The 16922-nt window shown below is 42.0% G+C and overlaps 1 protein-coding gene across 1 annotated transcript in view; it reads right to left on the reverse strand.

The window, feature by feature from the left end:
* LOC149271957 (low-density lipoprotein receptor-related protein 11-like) overlaps nt 1–16922 on the reverse strand; it is a 116612-nt gene that overhangs the window by 74458 nt on the left and 25232 nt on the right. The window contains exon 4 of the mRNA XM_089506949.1: nt 8781–8938. Coding sequence (XP_089363075.1) covers nt 8781–8938 — 158 coding nt within the window. The remainder of the gene's footprint in view (nt 1–8780; nt 8939–16922) is intronic.

A 16922-nucleotide genomic window follows, 5' to 3' on the forward strand; every position in this document is an offset into this window, starting at 1 on the left:
ACCGCGAAATAATTATGCATGGTCCAGGCTAGCAGGGTGGAATCATGACAGTAACTCTGGAAGTGAGCAGAAAAGCAGCAGGAACATAACAATATGTAGGGGTACTAAGGTACTTAGCGAATCTTAGCGTTGATGAATGTCTAAAACCTCACAACGGTTGTTTTGGTTGTCTTCCAGGTTTCAGCTCCATACAGTAGTATTACACTTATTATTAGTATTAGTAGTAGTAGAATTCACATTGTTGAACAGTCAAATCTTTGTTGCCAGATCTTCTTCAGATGTTCTTGCTTTACCAATTCCTTTCCTTAAAGCTTAAAGTCTAAAACAGTACCAACCTGCTGGTCAACAATGCTGCCCAGGTAGGTTTAGGAGTGCATTTCTTCCATTCACTCTGACTGGGTTGTTGCTGATGGAGTTTATATTGAGGATCTTGCCCTTGTGGATATTGAGACCAACCTGTGATGGCATGGCTGCCACTATGTTGGTCTTCTCTTGCATCTGCAAAGTCCAGGTGATTGAACTGATTACACAACATTCATTGGATTCCGTTTCCACGTTTGCTGGTGGATAACTTCAAAATTAATTTGATTGCGAGAAGGAATAGAAGGGGTAACAACAAGCATCTTTGTCTGACTTTGGCTTGAATCTGGAGGCTGTCTGTGTGCTCTCACTCTGCAGGACATTCTATTGTATGAGTTCTTAATTAGGGTGACCAACTTGGCAGGGATGCTCACTGTCCAAGCAGCTTCTAGAGAGTCTCTTGATCCACACTGTCAAACGCCTTCTTAGTCAACAAAGTTGATGTACAATGAGGATGTCACGCCAACTTGTGTAGTACATACATGGACTTGCTACCAGGTAAAGATGGTATGGCCAATTTCAGTATGAGAGGGGTTAATTTGATTGTATAGGGCCCTCCGCAAGGTGTCAAATGCTACAAAGAAGGTGCTGCTATGTCTAGGTCCAATGTAAACAGACCGAGTAATCCACCATATGCCTGTACCCACAATCAACTGAAGCCCAAGCGAACCTGCATACTTCGCTAAAATCCCTCAAAGCCTGCAATACCCACCTTCATATTCCCCACAATCAACTGAAGCCCAAGCAAACCTGCATACTTTGCTAAAAGATTTCACTCAAGCTGCCTCATATCTCTGGAATCTACTCCCAATGAACCTTCAGCATTCACCTTCCCTCCCAACATTCAAGAAACATCTCAAAACCCACTTCTTCAGAGAAGCATACCATCTTAGCTGCTAGAACTTCCTTGTCATTGATACAACCACCACACTACCTCTCACCCTTTCTCTGTGCCTTATGTTTGTCACCCCATTCCCTCAAGATTGTAAGCTTGCGAGCACAGCTCTCTCTACCTAATGTATCGGTTTGTCTTAGTCTGTCAATTCTTGTCTTGTCATACACTTTGAATTTATGTATTGTAGTAATCGCTGCGTAAACTGTTGGCGCTATATAAATAAAAGATAATAATAATAATAATATGCCTGTATCCCCTCATAGCATATCAAAAGCATATCACTATCTAAGTGACCACTAGCAGTCAGGAAAACCATTTCTTCCAGGGTCATTTCCAACACATACATCAATAATACCCATAGATTCATAATCACACTTCTGTGCATATCTAGAACAGGGAAAGCATACCCTACAAAAAGAATACAAATATGGCTAGTACACCGTAAGCTGTTTGGAAGAAATTGTGGAGTCTGTGGTATTATGTCATTAGTAGCATGTGTGACATATCTATGGACTTCATAATTTACAAGAAATTCAGAAATGCAAGAATTATTGCTGTGGTGACCACAGGAGGGACAATAAAAAGAAAAGGAGTTATTTTGACTGATATGTTTCCACAACACAAGGGGGAGGTCACTTATGGATCCTATAGGTACACCTTCCCTCCGCTTATACCACCTCTGGGCCAGCTTGGAAACTCATGATGAACTGGAAAAAGTATACATTTAATGACAGGAAATTGGTCAGTGTGCTTACTAGGGGCCAAGATCTAATTTTGAGTAAGTCGCCATCTTTCCTTGCCAGAGCCCTACAGACAGAAAAACTGTTTCTTTACCATTCAAGTGAGTAGTTAGGTTTTCTGTAATTTCTCCTTTTTATTTTTATCTGTTTGGTGTAAATAATCTGTTTATCATCTGTTTTGTGTATGCACTGTGACTATTTTTTGTTCATAATTCCTTTATGAAGTTCTGCTTTTGTCTGGTAAAGACTCACATTACCTGATTAGACCGTTTTATCGGTAATTTGAAATCACATAATTATTGTGTTAAAGTATATTGTGTGGGTTTTTAGTCTAATTCGCTTAGGGGACCAAGGCACCTCATTTATAAATTGTCTTGGTGGTGGCAGCGTTTTGATATTAGTTATATCATTATAGTTAATTGTGGGTGAGATTAAGGGTGGATATTTTTATTTTTATCACTATTTGCGGTCTAGGGAAGACAGTGAATTTTAATCCTTTTACTACCAGAACCAAGTCACGTGCACGCTAGGAGTAGGGTACTTCATAACAAGGACTGCTCGACTTTGATGCAGAGTGTTGCTATCTGGTCTGTCTTGTCGAAAGCCTGCCTGCTAATTTCAAACCTGTGGATCGACAACATTGTTCACTATCTCTAAGAGGACTTGTTTGAAGACCTCTTGTCAAGGTCTCTGCTCTGATCCACTCTCTGTTGGTATTTCTTGACTACTGGCATCTAAGTGTCTCTTTCATGTTCTGCCATCTGTTGAGGGCACTGTCTTCTTCTACCTTGAACAGCTCCCAGCTCCTAAAGTACTGAAAACCTGTTCTACAGCTGATGTTGTACTTTGTTCTTCTGTCTGACATGTCTTTCTAGTGCTTCTTTAGCTTCCGTCTGGCCATTACAAGGCAATGCCATGTCTGCTCCCCTTCTAACTCCCTGCACGGATCTTTTTCTTGGCGTTGAAGTCTCCTCTCAAGTCTGTCATAAAAGTGGTCTTTATTCTTATCACTGGACTACATTGAACTTGCTCTTCTTCTTGGTTCTGAAGGATGCTGAGATTATCCTAGAGCTGTGCAGCACCCATCCTATCAGTGCTCTCTGTCTATCCTTGGAAAACATGAAGCATACTCCTTGTGTGTGGGGTGCATCCCTTTTTTCATGTCCGGAGTACATAGCTCTCCTGTCTTAAGTCATCTCTGTGCAGTTTGCGTCTATCTTGTCTTGCTAATTCTTTGTAGGCATGTCCACCTAGGGGCGCTCGTGTACAATAAACACATAAGAGAAAAAAACAAAACGAAAATAATAGTGTAGCAAGAAAAAACTGATGTATTTTTGTGTCAATAATTGCATTCACAGTGTATCTGTGATTTTCAAACTTATCTCAATTGTCTGTAATCTGAATTGTCCCTGTCTGGTATGTATATGGCAGATAGGCCTTAGAGATTTATGTCGAGGTCATATTAACTCCTTGAGGAGAGGGTTTTAGTGGTATAATAAGACTTTCCACCAAACCCCCCACTGCACCTGCACTTTACACTTACCTATAAACATACATCCCATCTGGACACATTGGAAAACATCAGAGAAACCAGCCAAAGGAACCAGGAGAATCAGACCGTGGGACTGCAGATACATACCGAACGGCAACCACACCTGGACACCCATTGGACTCGCATACTTGTTTAGTATGTCCACTTAATTGTAAGTGCATCTCAACTCCTCTATTTCCTTTTTGTGAAGTTACCATCCCATGGTGTTCATTTTCTGTGTTTGTGCTTTTTTACATGCAAGTTACATACAGACCCCAAGAATTCTGTTGAAGGTTCAGAACATCACAGACACATTGTGAGTGTAATGGGAGCTTTTTTGATCAGATACAAGGTGTTACATTGACTTCTACACTATCAAGTTTTTCTTTGTGTTTTCTTTTATATATTTTTTTGGTCGGTTTATACAAGCGCGCCTAAGTGGAATCCGCCTGTAAAATTTCAACACCAGGGGAGTGTTGTACAGGGTTGCAGCTGTATATCCGGCAAGAAGGGAAGTACCCTATTCTCTATACCATTCACGACCATACAAGCACTGGTTTTCACACTTATCTTGACATATGTCACTGTCAAACAGATTGTTTTGTCAGATTGGCTGGTAAAATGCTACTTTTGGGACACACATAATTCAGGTTTTCAACAGACTTTTAGCATTTGGTCATTCTGCCTTCATTTCCTCTTTGGAACATCTTTGAAGCCAGTTAACTCGGTTTACCCCCAAGGTATTTCAAATGCTGGTATTTCAACCCTTTTCATGCATGAGATTCTACCACCAGCCTTTGCCAAAGTTTGTAGTAGTAAATTTGCTTGTATTTTTTTGCACAAATTGTACTAAAGCAATGAATTCATAGCTCCTGGTATGCATCACTATCAATCAACATATGTGTTCAGCAACATCTCCCGAGTGCAGAGATGCCCCACCTGCATGGGGTTGTTTGGGAAGTGCTTTTTTTCTTCATTTTGGTCAGTCTGTGCCTTTGCCCTATGTTTCAACCCAGCCACTCCAATTTACCCCATCAAACCATTCATTTTTTATTAAATTAGACACCCCTTGGGTATTTGAAATGCTTTTATTTTAACTCTTTCCAAGTTGAGATTTTTGAGAAGCTACAGAGCTAATTTTAGCACTTGCTCATAATAATAAATGTATTAAATTGTTTTTTATTTTATTCTTTTTTGGACTTTTTTGTTTTTTTTTACATTTTGCTGGTACTGGATGGTTCCTCTGGTGACATCACTGCATAATTATCTTTAAATATTTGTATTTATTTTTTAGCTATTTTTTAAATATTTTACTAATCACATTGTGATTAGAAAGCTGGGCTCCCGCTTACTCCGATAAGGGACAACCCGGACTTTCCTCCTGGTATGGGAGTGGACCTATTTCTCGATGTGGCCGCAGGGGGATTGGTTGGGATCCGGGCGTATCTGACCCCACGCGGTCTGAAGCCTCTGGATGATTTGCTGTCCTCGGGGCCAACCTTCGCTCCTGGAGAGGTTCCGTTATGCCCAATTGTGTAACTTTTTTCAATCGCTAGCACGTAAACACCAGGTTCTTAGCGATCTCACCCATTTTGAGACGCTCTGCACTGCTCCTCCGGCTCATCTCCCTGCTATACGGCCTGCTCCTAGCGACTGTATATCCGACCCTCCCTCCCTCATGTGGGCAAGTGGGAAACAGCTTTACGTATTGACTTCACAGAGGAACAGCGGGAGAAGATCTGTGTCCTCACACATCGCTGCTCTCTCAGTAATAGGGACCAGGTGTTATCATACAAATTATTAGCTCTCTGGTATAGACCCCCATCTACAACTGCTCAATATAACCCTAATGTGAAAGATGAATGTTGGCGATGTGGAGCGTCTCCATGTTCCTTACTACATCTTTGGTGGTCCTGCCCACTCTTGCTCCCTTTCTGGAGTGACATCCACTCCCATGTTCAGTCTCTTACTGAAAAGCTTATACCTTTCTCTCTTGAATTTTTCCTTCTTTTTACATGCTCTTTTAAATCTCCTGGTATAAATCCTCTGTGATTCGTCACTTATTATCAGCTGCGAAAGCACACATCCCCTTCCTTTGAGGTGGCCCAACCCCACCTACAATTCGGAAGCGAGTCCTCGAGGAGCTGATACATTCTGCAACTTATAGGCCTGAGAAACACCACCGCATTTGGTTCCATTGGGTGCACTTTCTCTATGGGCCCCCTCATTCGTCATACTCCCTTCCCATTCCCCCCTCTCCTTTTTATTTTCTGTACCCTTCTTCTTTTGTAAACACTCAATGAACACTGATTTACCCAGAAAGCTGGGCTCCATTGACTTACATAGTTGTATGCAGTACCTGTTTTTGACCTGCAAGTGGAGCCAAGAGGGTCTGGAGAGACCCTCAAGTGAACTTTTTCTTCTTTGTTTTTTTACAGGACGTGCCGCCATCTTGCGAGTGGCAAAGTCTCTCGCAGGGGCGGTTGTGACCACTGTCCGGAGAGGTCACAACACGTTCTGGTGTGGGTGTTTAGTTGATCGCTATCAAGGCATTTCAGCGACACCATTGAAGTTTAGGAGGTGATCGTTGATCGCCTTCAAAACTCTTTTAAAACAGGGAAGGTTTTCAACACATTTTTTAAGTTGTGAGGTCAGGCAATGATATTGGACGAGAAGGCCTGGCTCGCAATCCCCGTTCCATTTCATCCCAAAGGTGTTCGAAGGGTTTGAGATCAGGGCTCTGTGTGGGCCAGTCAAGTTCTTCCCCACAAAACTCATCCAATGAGTGGGGCACATTCAACCTGAAATAGAATAGGGTCTTCCCCAAACTGTTCCCACAAAGTTGGAAGCATAGCATTGTATAAAATGTCTTAGTATGTCCTCTTTCCACTGCTGAACGCTTATTTGGTAGACTGGAAAGAAAATTCCGACAAGCATATCTTGCCAGCTATGTATATTCTAGTACAATGTTTACTTAAAGTGAATACTAAACCTGTAGTGGGCCCTGATATATATATATCTATGTAAACTATAAATAACAAACAAAAAAATCTTTTGATAAAAGGTTTCTTTTTAATGTGGCAGGAGCAAATGTTTTAAATTACCAAATTATAGATTATTGTATGAAGATTTAATGTGCACTAGGACAAATGACTTCATGACAAATCTCCATGCTGTTGAGCATGAATGGAGCTGTAATCCCACAATGGCTACTGTGCTGCATCTTGAGTTGATTGAGCACGGAAGATACCGTATGTATGCAAAAACATAAAATTTTCTACTAGTGTGTATATATATATCATAATATTTTAATGAACGATCTGATGGGTATAAACATAACTGTTTTATGCTGCTCATAATTTAAATACACTTATTTTCATCACAGCATACCTACACTGACAAATTGAATTTATATGTAAACAATTAACCAAATATTCATACTCCAATAAAAATATACTGTCTAAAGCTGTACTAAATGTTATTGTTAGCGTACCATTAAACTTATACATTTTTCCCACCTAAAATGTATTGCAAAATTACTGGTTTTTCCAAAACAGTGAACTGGTTTAAAAAGACATAATACATTGCAAGTCAACCTCTCTAATAGGTCGTTCACTTACACAGTGATGGAAGGGTTCCAGATGAGGACATTGCATACTGCCAACAGCTTCATAGACAATCTCTTTTGTTCCAGACTTTTTTGGCACTCAAATACAGTTAGTGCTATAACAAAATAGTAACCTCCTTAATCCCTTCAAATCCCCTACGGACGTACCGGGACGTCCAAAAAACGCCTCTTGAGAAACCCCTATGGACGCACCGGTACGTCCAGCCCTTCTTGCAGCGTCAGGAACACATCCCTGCCGCTGCACGGGAGATCAGGCTGAAGTTTGAAGCGTGGACTCCGCACTGACAGCAGAAGCCGGCATCGCTGTTACATTTCAAACTTCCCTTCCGGGTTGCGTCACTGCTGACGTAACCGAAAAGTTCAGGGGATATCCTGTCCTCCGATGAACTTCAGGGAAGTCTGAAATGTAACAGCTTTCCGGCTTTCATGCCAGAAGCTGTTACATCAGATCGGACATGAGGCGGCGATCTATATGCACGTCTGTGAGGACCTGCATAGAGATCACAGTGTGATCGGGGCACGGGGGTCGCTGGGAGTTGAGTGACAAACCATGTCTCTCACCCCCCCCCCGTCCTGAAACAGAGAAGCAGAAAAAAATTTCAGTTTATTCATTTAAAAAATAATTAAAATAATAAATATAATAAAAAAATAATGTGAGCTAAGTGATGTCATTGTGACATCACTGGCATGTTGAGGAGGTCCCTAACAGGACCTCTAACCATTTTTGTGTAAAAAAATAAATATATAAAAAAACACAAAAAAAGTAAAAAAACATTACATCCCATTGCCCTAGCATAACATCTAGCCAGTATAACCCTCCTGCCCCCGTTCACAACGCCCAAACCCGTGTGTATGGTCCCTGGTGCTGGGAAATTATGGAAAATATATATAAATTAGGTATTTCTGAAATCAGGACACCTGAACTGATAAACTTGAAGGGGATTTTCCATCACTTTACCTAATTTTGTGAGGATTCAGAGGGCACATTTAAAAAATATTAGGTTTTTTTCTCTAATTGTCACTAGTTTTTACTAAATTTCTCATTCTAAATTTTCAGCTAATCATCCAACTATGGTATCAAACGAAAGCTATATCTCTCCTTGAAAAAACAATATATAGTTTACATGGGTACACTATTCACAGGAAAGGAGAATAATCGCTAAACCGACATACCGCAAAACTGCTCTGGGACTTGAGGTACCAAAAACCCCTGGGATTGAAGGGGTTAATACAAAGCCTTTCAAAATTACATAAATTGACTAAAGTTGCATGTGTTTGTGGTAAAAACAAACTATCAAGCGATAATGACTAGGGAGATTAAAACTGGTGATCACATCCAATTTATTATTAAATAAATTAGTGAAGCAAACTGTTTAGTTCAAAAATCAAATCAATATTCCCTGTTAGGGAAACTGCTTTTTACTTACTGAATGCCAGTCTCCTGATAATAACTCAGCTGCAAACTTTTTTGTCACTACCAGTGTGTTTAGCAATGAACCCAACAGAACACTATCTGTAACATAGGCCTACTAATCTGCTACACATGCTAGGGTGCTGTTTTAATATGCAGTGCTATTCAAAGACAAAAATGGCATTACTGGTCATTTTAACAGTGATCTGGAATACCTTCATTTCAACCAGTGAATCCCCACGAAGCAACGTCCAATCGTATCCGATGATGGCATGGTCATCTGTGCTTCCACGTCCATCCAGAATAACCCAGTCAACTGGCAACTGAAGTACTACATCCTGCCCTGCATTACTGTGTGGAGGTGTATCACTTTCTAGAAGACAAAACATTATATGAAATGAATAACTAGATTTTAGAAATTACACATAGTTTAGTTCCCTAATTAGATTTTGTTTCATTTAGTCCTCCCTTTCATTTAGTCTTCTACTGAAACCAGGAAGCATTAGTATGTACATATGCAGGCCTGGACTGGCCATTTGGCACACCAGGCAAATGCATGAGGGCCGCTGTACAATAACATTTAGTACTCACCAGACCGGTACTCACAGCACTCTCCATACTCACCACTCCAGCAGCAGATACTCAGCCTCAGACTGGATATGTCCAGTTGTGTGCTACGTGAGTATAGAAATGTATCATGCTGCCTCTCATATCCAGCAGTCGGCGGCACCTTGTCAGTTGTGCAAGAAGTGTAATGAGAAATGCTCCCTGTTTTCAGTAGGGATGAAATCTCATTTACTAACACCAATAAATAAAGAATGTCTGCACTGATTTCCATCCAGCAAAATACACCGCAGTCCATGCAAGCATTTGACATGAAAAATGGCATTGGGGCTACATTTAAAAAAAAAAAGACATGATTAAAAACACAGAATCAATATGAAATTTAGTAGTTTCACACAATAATGAAAAGCACAGAGTCCTTCAACAGTTATAAAGCAAATTATGATAATTATACTATCATACTATCATCATATTATACTGATTATTTTTTCGATTAATCGGATAAAAAAACCCAATATGCACATTTTTTTGTTTTGTCCTTAAGGACCGGGCTTATTTTTTCTTTGTGCTCATGTTCAGCTGTAATTTTCTCCGCATCAATTTAGTGTACCCACACAAGTTATATATTGTTTTTTTCAGGACAGGATTGGCTTTCTTCAGATACCTGAATTGATCGTATTATCTTATTTACTATGAAAAAATAAAATAAAACATAGTGAACAAAACACCATGTATGACTTTTATTTGACCTACAAAAGCAAGTAAAAAAAACCAAAAACTAGCTAAATAGATTCTACTATTTGTTCTGAGTTTAGAAATACCCAATGTTTTAATATTTTTTTCCTGTTTTTTGTAAGTTATAGGGCAATAAGTACAAGTAGCGTCGTGGCGAGGTCAGGAGGAAGCGTCGGCCGGGTGCTCGGCATTGCGGTCATGCTCCCCCTGCTGGACATGCGCGTTGCTGCCGCGTTTTGGCAGGTAGGGGGCGCGTGTGACATCAGCGTTGGGGGCGTGGAGGCTACCGGTGCCAAATTTAAAAATCCGGAAGCCCCGTTACCTGTTCCCCTTGTGTGGTATTTTGCTGGTTACCGTTTTTATAGCGTACTATGATTAATCTGACCTTTGGCTTGTCCTGACTACCCTCTGATCTGCGATTTGGCTGTGTTTGTTGCTCTATGTGTATGACCTGGATTGTCTGACTACCCGCTTTGGATTTCACCCACCTTCTGGCTGACTACCCGTCCCGTGTATGACCCCTGGCTCGTCTGACTCTACGTTTGGTTTTGCTCTCCGCCTACTCTATTTTGTGTGGATCTCTCCAGCTGTACCCAGAGACTATCTACCTCTCCATATCTACCTACTCCAGGGCCTCCTCACTGTTGGGATCATCGAATACCTGGGGGTTGCTTCTCAGCGCACTCCTACAGGAGAAGAACTTCCGTGGTGAGTGCTCTGGCTTATGGTAGACGTGACAAATGGTACCTAAAAATAATATAACATATAAAGTAGGGCTGCAACAACTAATCGATAATAATCGATAATGAAAATCGCTGCCAATGAATTTTGATTCTAAAAATACCCCTCATTATATAATCCGTTTCAGTGACTCACAGCAGCAGATCCTACTTACCAGTCCCTCCCTGCAGTAACTGTGACAACTGGCCCCGCCCCTTCCTTCTCCCACAACCACATGGCTGTGACACTCTAACTGTAAGTCTAAAATTAATATTTGGGCTGTTGAAAGTTAGGGGAGGTGGGGGTTAATTTAGGGGCAGTTATGGTTAATGGGGTGTTTAGGGTTAATTTAGGGGCAGATATGGTTAATGGGGTGTTGAGGTTTAATTTAGGGACAGTTGTGGTTAATGGTGTGTTTAGGGTTAATTTAGGGGCAGTTGTGGTTGATGGGGTTTTTAGGCTTAATTTAGAGGATGCTGTGGTTGATGGGGTCTTTAGGGTTAATTTAGGGGATGCTGTGGTTGATGGGGTCTATAGGGTAAATTTAGGGGATGCTGTGGTTGATGGGGTCTTTAGGGTTAATTTAGGGGATGCTGTGGTTGATGGGGTGTTTAGGGGTAGTTATGGTTAATGGAGTGTTTAGGGTTAATTTAATTAATTTAACAAAGTTAACTTAAGGTGCGGTTAGAGGTAAAGGGGGGCAAACTAAGGGGAATCTAAATCCTGGGGGCAGTGAAGATTAACCCAGTACTTATTTATAAAAGTATGGTGTCAGTGTGATGCGAACGGGTCTGTGACTCTGAGGGGACTATGAGATATCTGGGGGGTATAAGGCATATCTGGGGAGGACGGAGTGACATATCTGGGGGTATAAGGCATTTAGGGTATATAAGGCATATGTGGGGAGGGCAGTGTGGCATGTTTGGGGAGGATGGAGTGGTGTATCAGGCATATCTGGGGCCACAGTGGCATATCTGGGGGTAGAGTGGAGTGGCATGTCTGGGAGGCAGTGTGGCATGTCTGGGAGGCAGTGTGGCATGTCTGGGAGGCAGTGTGGCATGTCTGGGGAGGATGGAGTGGTGTATCAGGGGGTATAATGCATATTAGGGGCCACAGTGGCATATGTGGGGGTAGAGTGGCATATGTGGGGGTAGAGTGGAGTGGCATGTCTGGGAGGCAGCGTGGCATGTCTGGGAGGCAGCGTGGCAAGCTCAAATGTGCATAAATTGGGGGGGGCTGGTTGGGAAATAAAGACAAGAAATGCATTTTATCAAAGTTTTTTTTATTCTGCTGTTTGTTTTTAACATCATTTGTTAAATTATTTTAAATAAATGAAAAATTTACATTCATTTTTTTTATCCGATTAATCGGAAAAATAAATCGGCCAACTAATCGATTATGAAAATAATCGTTAGTTGCAGCCCTAATATAAAGTATAAAAAGTGCACAAACAGCAAAAAAGTGCTGATGTGCAATATCACTGCCTATGCAATGATCAACCATAAGGAAGGGGTTAAAGCAAAAAGAGTGGCTCTTATAACAGCCTTTGTGGGGATTTTTTATAATATTTTATAAAAGTATATCTGCTTTATCACAATCTGTCGCTCTCCCTCACTAAAAGCAAGTGATGGAGAGGCAGATCTTTACCTGTCAAAGGCAAATGTTTATAAACATTGCCTTTGACTGGGCAAATCAAGATCCTGAGTGAGCTTTAGGCTTGGGGTGTCTTTGATTGCTTTCGGAACTGATTTAACCCCATGACGGTTCAGGACCGTCAAAGGTAATTCTCAGACCGTTTTTGCGTGATGGCCCTGAACCGTCATCGGCCGTTAAGGGGTTAAAATAATTTAACGAACAAACTGGGTGTTAAAAACAAACAGCAGAATAAAAAAAACCTTAAAATTCACATTAATATCTGTCATCGTATCTTATTATGACAATGGCATTTCTCTAATCACCGTCCTGATATTTGCTGACATAATAATAAAAGCTATATTTTAAAAGGTACAAGAACCCAAACATAATATTTCTCAAACTAGGTTTCATTACCTAAAAAAGTTTTACTAGTAAATATTAATTCACATGTAAACTTTTTTTCATATTTAATAAAAGCTATGAGAAAAATGCATTTCTTGTTATTATTTCCTTTTATTTTCCAACCTGTCTCCCAGTTATGCATATTCGCCTCCGGTTATGCACATTTACCCCCCGTTTTGCCACTCTGCCCCCAGATATGCAACTCCACCCCCACATATATGCCTTATAACCACCAGATATGCCTTATGCCCTCTACATGCCACTCTGTCCCTCTGATATTCCTTATATCCCCCTATATGGCCTTATACCCCCTGATATGTCACTCTAGTGCAGGGGTGTCCAAGTTTTCTCTGCAGTGGGCCACTTCATCAGAATTGTATACGTGCGTGGGCCGCACTCATTTTTCACTGTGAGAAAATATGGCCTTTAATAAAATATGCAGATTAAAATAAAAGTAAATGACACAAAACCTTTACTTTTCCTCTCACTGATTTCTGGGCCTAGAAAGGTTTGTGACTACAAATTCAGGATAATTAAAAATGAAATACTTCTATTTATTCTAGGGATGCACCAAAATGAAAATTCTGGACCAAAAAGTTCACTTAGCCAAAACCAAAAATGACCCCTTACAAATAATAATAATAAAAACTAATAAAAGTAGGAAACACACCACAGTTGGACAAAAAAAATTAGCAATATGACTTGGCATGATAGGAGTATGATTGCTAACAGCAATCACACTCCTATCATACCCAGGCAACCAGTAAATGCTGGTACCTTGGCATGATGGGACTGTGCTTGCTGTGATTGCTGTTAGCAATCACACTCCTATCATGCCAAATCAAGCCAGTCAGGGCCGAAATCTAATCTAAACGGCCGCTGGGTGCTGATGCCGCCAGCCGGCGCTACTTTAATACTTTTTTTTTTTAAATTTAATATGGCAAGCTGGATCGGCTATTAAATGGAAAAAAAAAAAATAGTATTAAAGCAGCGCCGGCCAGCGGCATCAGCACCCAGCGGCCGTATGCGATGGCCGCCAAGTGATGGGAGCAGAGTCAGGGGTGAAAGCTCCGCCCCCTCGCACTCACCTTTCACCCCTCACGCTGCTCCCATCACTAGGCGGCCATCAGATTGTTGGAAATAGAATCTAAACGGCCGCTGGGTGCTCATGCTGCCGGCCGGAGCTACTTTAATACTTTATTTATTTTTAATATGGCAAGCTGATCCGGCATATTAAATAAATAAAAAAAAGGATTAAAGTAGCTCCGGCCGGTGGCATCAGCACCCAGCGGCCGTTTAGATAAGTTTTCTAGCAGTCTGACGGCCGCATAGTGATGGGAGCAGCGTGAGGGGTGAAAGGTGAGTGCGAGGGGGCGGAGCCACTTCACTTGACTTGCCCCCCAGGCCTTAGGCTGTCAGCCCTCCCCTGAAGCTACTACATGCTGGTACAGGGTGGCTGTAAGTGATGTGTAGACCCCATACTGCTGGCAGCATCAATACACAAGGGGACAGCTAGCTAGGTTTCAGCATGTACTGGCTGACTTGGCATGATAGGAGTGTGATTGCTAACAGCAATCACAGTCCCATCATGCCTAGGTTCCAGCACTTACACATCCAACCAGTAAATGCTGGAACCTAGGCATGATGGGACTGTGATTGCTGTTAGCAATCACACTCCTATCATGCCAAGTCAGCCAGTACATGCTGGTACAGGGTGGCTGTAAGTGATGTGCAGACCCCATACTGCTGGCAGCATCAATACACAAGGGGGCAGCTAGCTAGGTTTCAGCATGTACTGGCTGACTTGGCATGATAGGAGTGTGATTGCTAACAGCAATCACAGTCCCATCATGCCTAGGTTCCAGCACTATCACACACACACACTCATTCATTCATATACTCATTCATTCACAGATTAATTCCCTCAATCACGCATACTCATTCAAACACCCTCCCCACCCCCTTACCTGCACTGCAGCTCTTCGATGCCGCTCACAGACTTCAGCAGAGGGCGCGGACTCCCTCTGCGTTCTCTGGTACTGCACAGAGGAAGCAGGACTGGAGCAGAGTCATGTGATGTCACGTAAACTCTGCTAGGTTCCACTTCCTCTATGCAGTACAGAGGACCCTCCCACAGGTAAGTAGCAGGGCTCGAGGTGCGGCCCGCGTAAGATCGGTTGCCCTGGCTCGAGGTCTTGCGGGCTGCATTTGCGGCGTTTCTATTGGGGGTGGTTCCTACGGCCCTGGGGGAGATTTCTTCATTATCGGTCCCCCCGCATGAGTTACTGGGGGGGGGGATCTGGCTGCCTTTGGCCTGCGGGCCGCATGCTGGACGCCCCTGCTCTAGTGGGTGAACGCCTACGCGTAGATAAACCTAAGAACTAAATATAGTATACCTAGAGCTAAAAGAAATGACACCGTTAATGCCATTACAGGAAACAATTGTAACAAGGAAAAATACACACTAGTTTATGAGTAGCTCTATAATCATTACGTAAACAATGTGGTGATTTTAATAATGGAATATAATTTAAATGTTTCTAAACAGTCTAAACATAATCACTTTGTGGCAAGTAGTACAATAAAGTGAATTCTTAGATTACTACACAGGTGGACAACTATTTCAAGACACTGTATGTACCCCAATAAGCTTTTGTTTTTTAGTAATTTCTTGTAGGGCTGAAACAACGAATCGATAAAATCAATCGATAACAAAAATCGTTGTCAACGATTTTCATTATCAATTAATCGAGTGATTGATTCATTGTTGCAGCACTCGGCTCGCTTTACCTCTTCCGTGAGCGTTTCTCCGGTTCTGCTACTTGCTCTGCAGTCTCCACCTTCAATGAGTTACGTGACCTCGCTGAGCGCTGGATGTGCTTGAATTAAGAAATGGTGTTGGTCTGCTGTATAAAGTTTTAAACTACTTGAAGGTTGGAACGAGTCCATAGCTGAGGTAAGTGATTCTCCACGTGCGAGTGTCTAAGTGCGAGGCAAAGTGAGAGTGGGGGTGCAGGGTAGAATGGGGGTGCAGGGTGCAGGGCAGAGTGGGAGTGCAGGGCAGAGTGAGTGTGGGGGCAGAGTGTGGGTGCAGGGCAAAGTGCTGGGGCAAAGTGTGGAGTGCCGGCATGGGCGTAGGAACCCCTAAAAATCCGGGGGGGACAGCATTTTCCCCCACTTTCTCCCCCTCTCCCACACTAACTACCCCCTCTCCCCCTATCTACCCCCTCTCACACTACTAGACTTGGGCACCAGGGGGCTCTTCGTGTTCGTCTTCGTGCTCGTCTTCGGGGGGAAAAAAACCTTCGTATTCCGTGAATATTCGCCCGTTCCTGTCTTCTCTTCGGGCGAATATTCGCGAACATTCTTAGTGCTCGTTTAATCTTCGTTTCCTTCCCGGTTGCCTAGCAGGGGTTAATACGGGGTTAACAACACATTGGAGCAGCAGCAGCTGCCGTGAAGGAACGTGTGTGCAACTCTATTGGTCGTTTCGGCAGGGGGCTGGTCTGGCATCAACAAGTGAATTGCAGAACGCACTTCATTCGTTGATGGCAGGCCAGCCCCCTGCCGAAACGACCAATAGAGTTGCACACACGTACTGAGGTGTACTGTACACAAAATGACCTAGAGACAAATGCTCCAAGGAACTTGGCCTCCGTTTATCATACACAGTCACACATCCATAGATGTTTAATAAAAGAATAGGGATTATTTTACATTTTTAAATTGATTTTGGACCACTTGTAATACATGCCTAACATTTGCTACCTATTCACAATGGCATACTTTGCAACAACCCAACTTTTACTGGACAGGACTGGAAAAAAGCAGGACTGTCCACCAAAATCTTAGGTGTGTTGGCAGGTATGCGGATGGAAAAATGTTGGACAAGAACTAAAAAATAGCTTAGGGTTAATGTACGGTTATGTTTAAGATTAGTAGCAGTGCACTGGTTTGGTTAAAGATGTATTATGTCTAAATAATAATTTAATTTTAATTTTAATGGGTTTTAAAAAATTAAGGGGTTTATTTAAATGTATTTTAAAGTTAGATTTATTATTTAGTACTTTATTATATTTATTTAATGTTTATACTAGTGCTACCTACCGAGCTATAACTACCAACGTGTATTTGCATACCTAGATAGCTAAATTAGATGGGACAGGACTGGAAAAAAGCAGGACTGTCCCTGAAAAAGTTGGGTCTGTTGGCAGGTATGTGGATGGAAAAATGTTATAGTATGAAGTGTGAGTTATAGCGTTAATGCTAGTGAGTGTAGAAGTGAAGGCCAGGACAAATAA

This window comes from Sceloporus occidentalis, unplaced genomic scaffold, assembly GCF_023333645.1.
Source record: "Sceloporus occidentalis isolate IW3139 unplaced genomic scaffold, rSceOcc1.0.p SCAF_441, whole genome shotgun sequence".
NCBI lineage: Eukaryota > Metazoa > Chordata > Lepidosauria > Squamata > Phrynosomatidae > Sceloporus > Sceloporus occidentalis.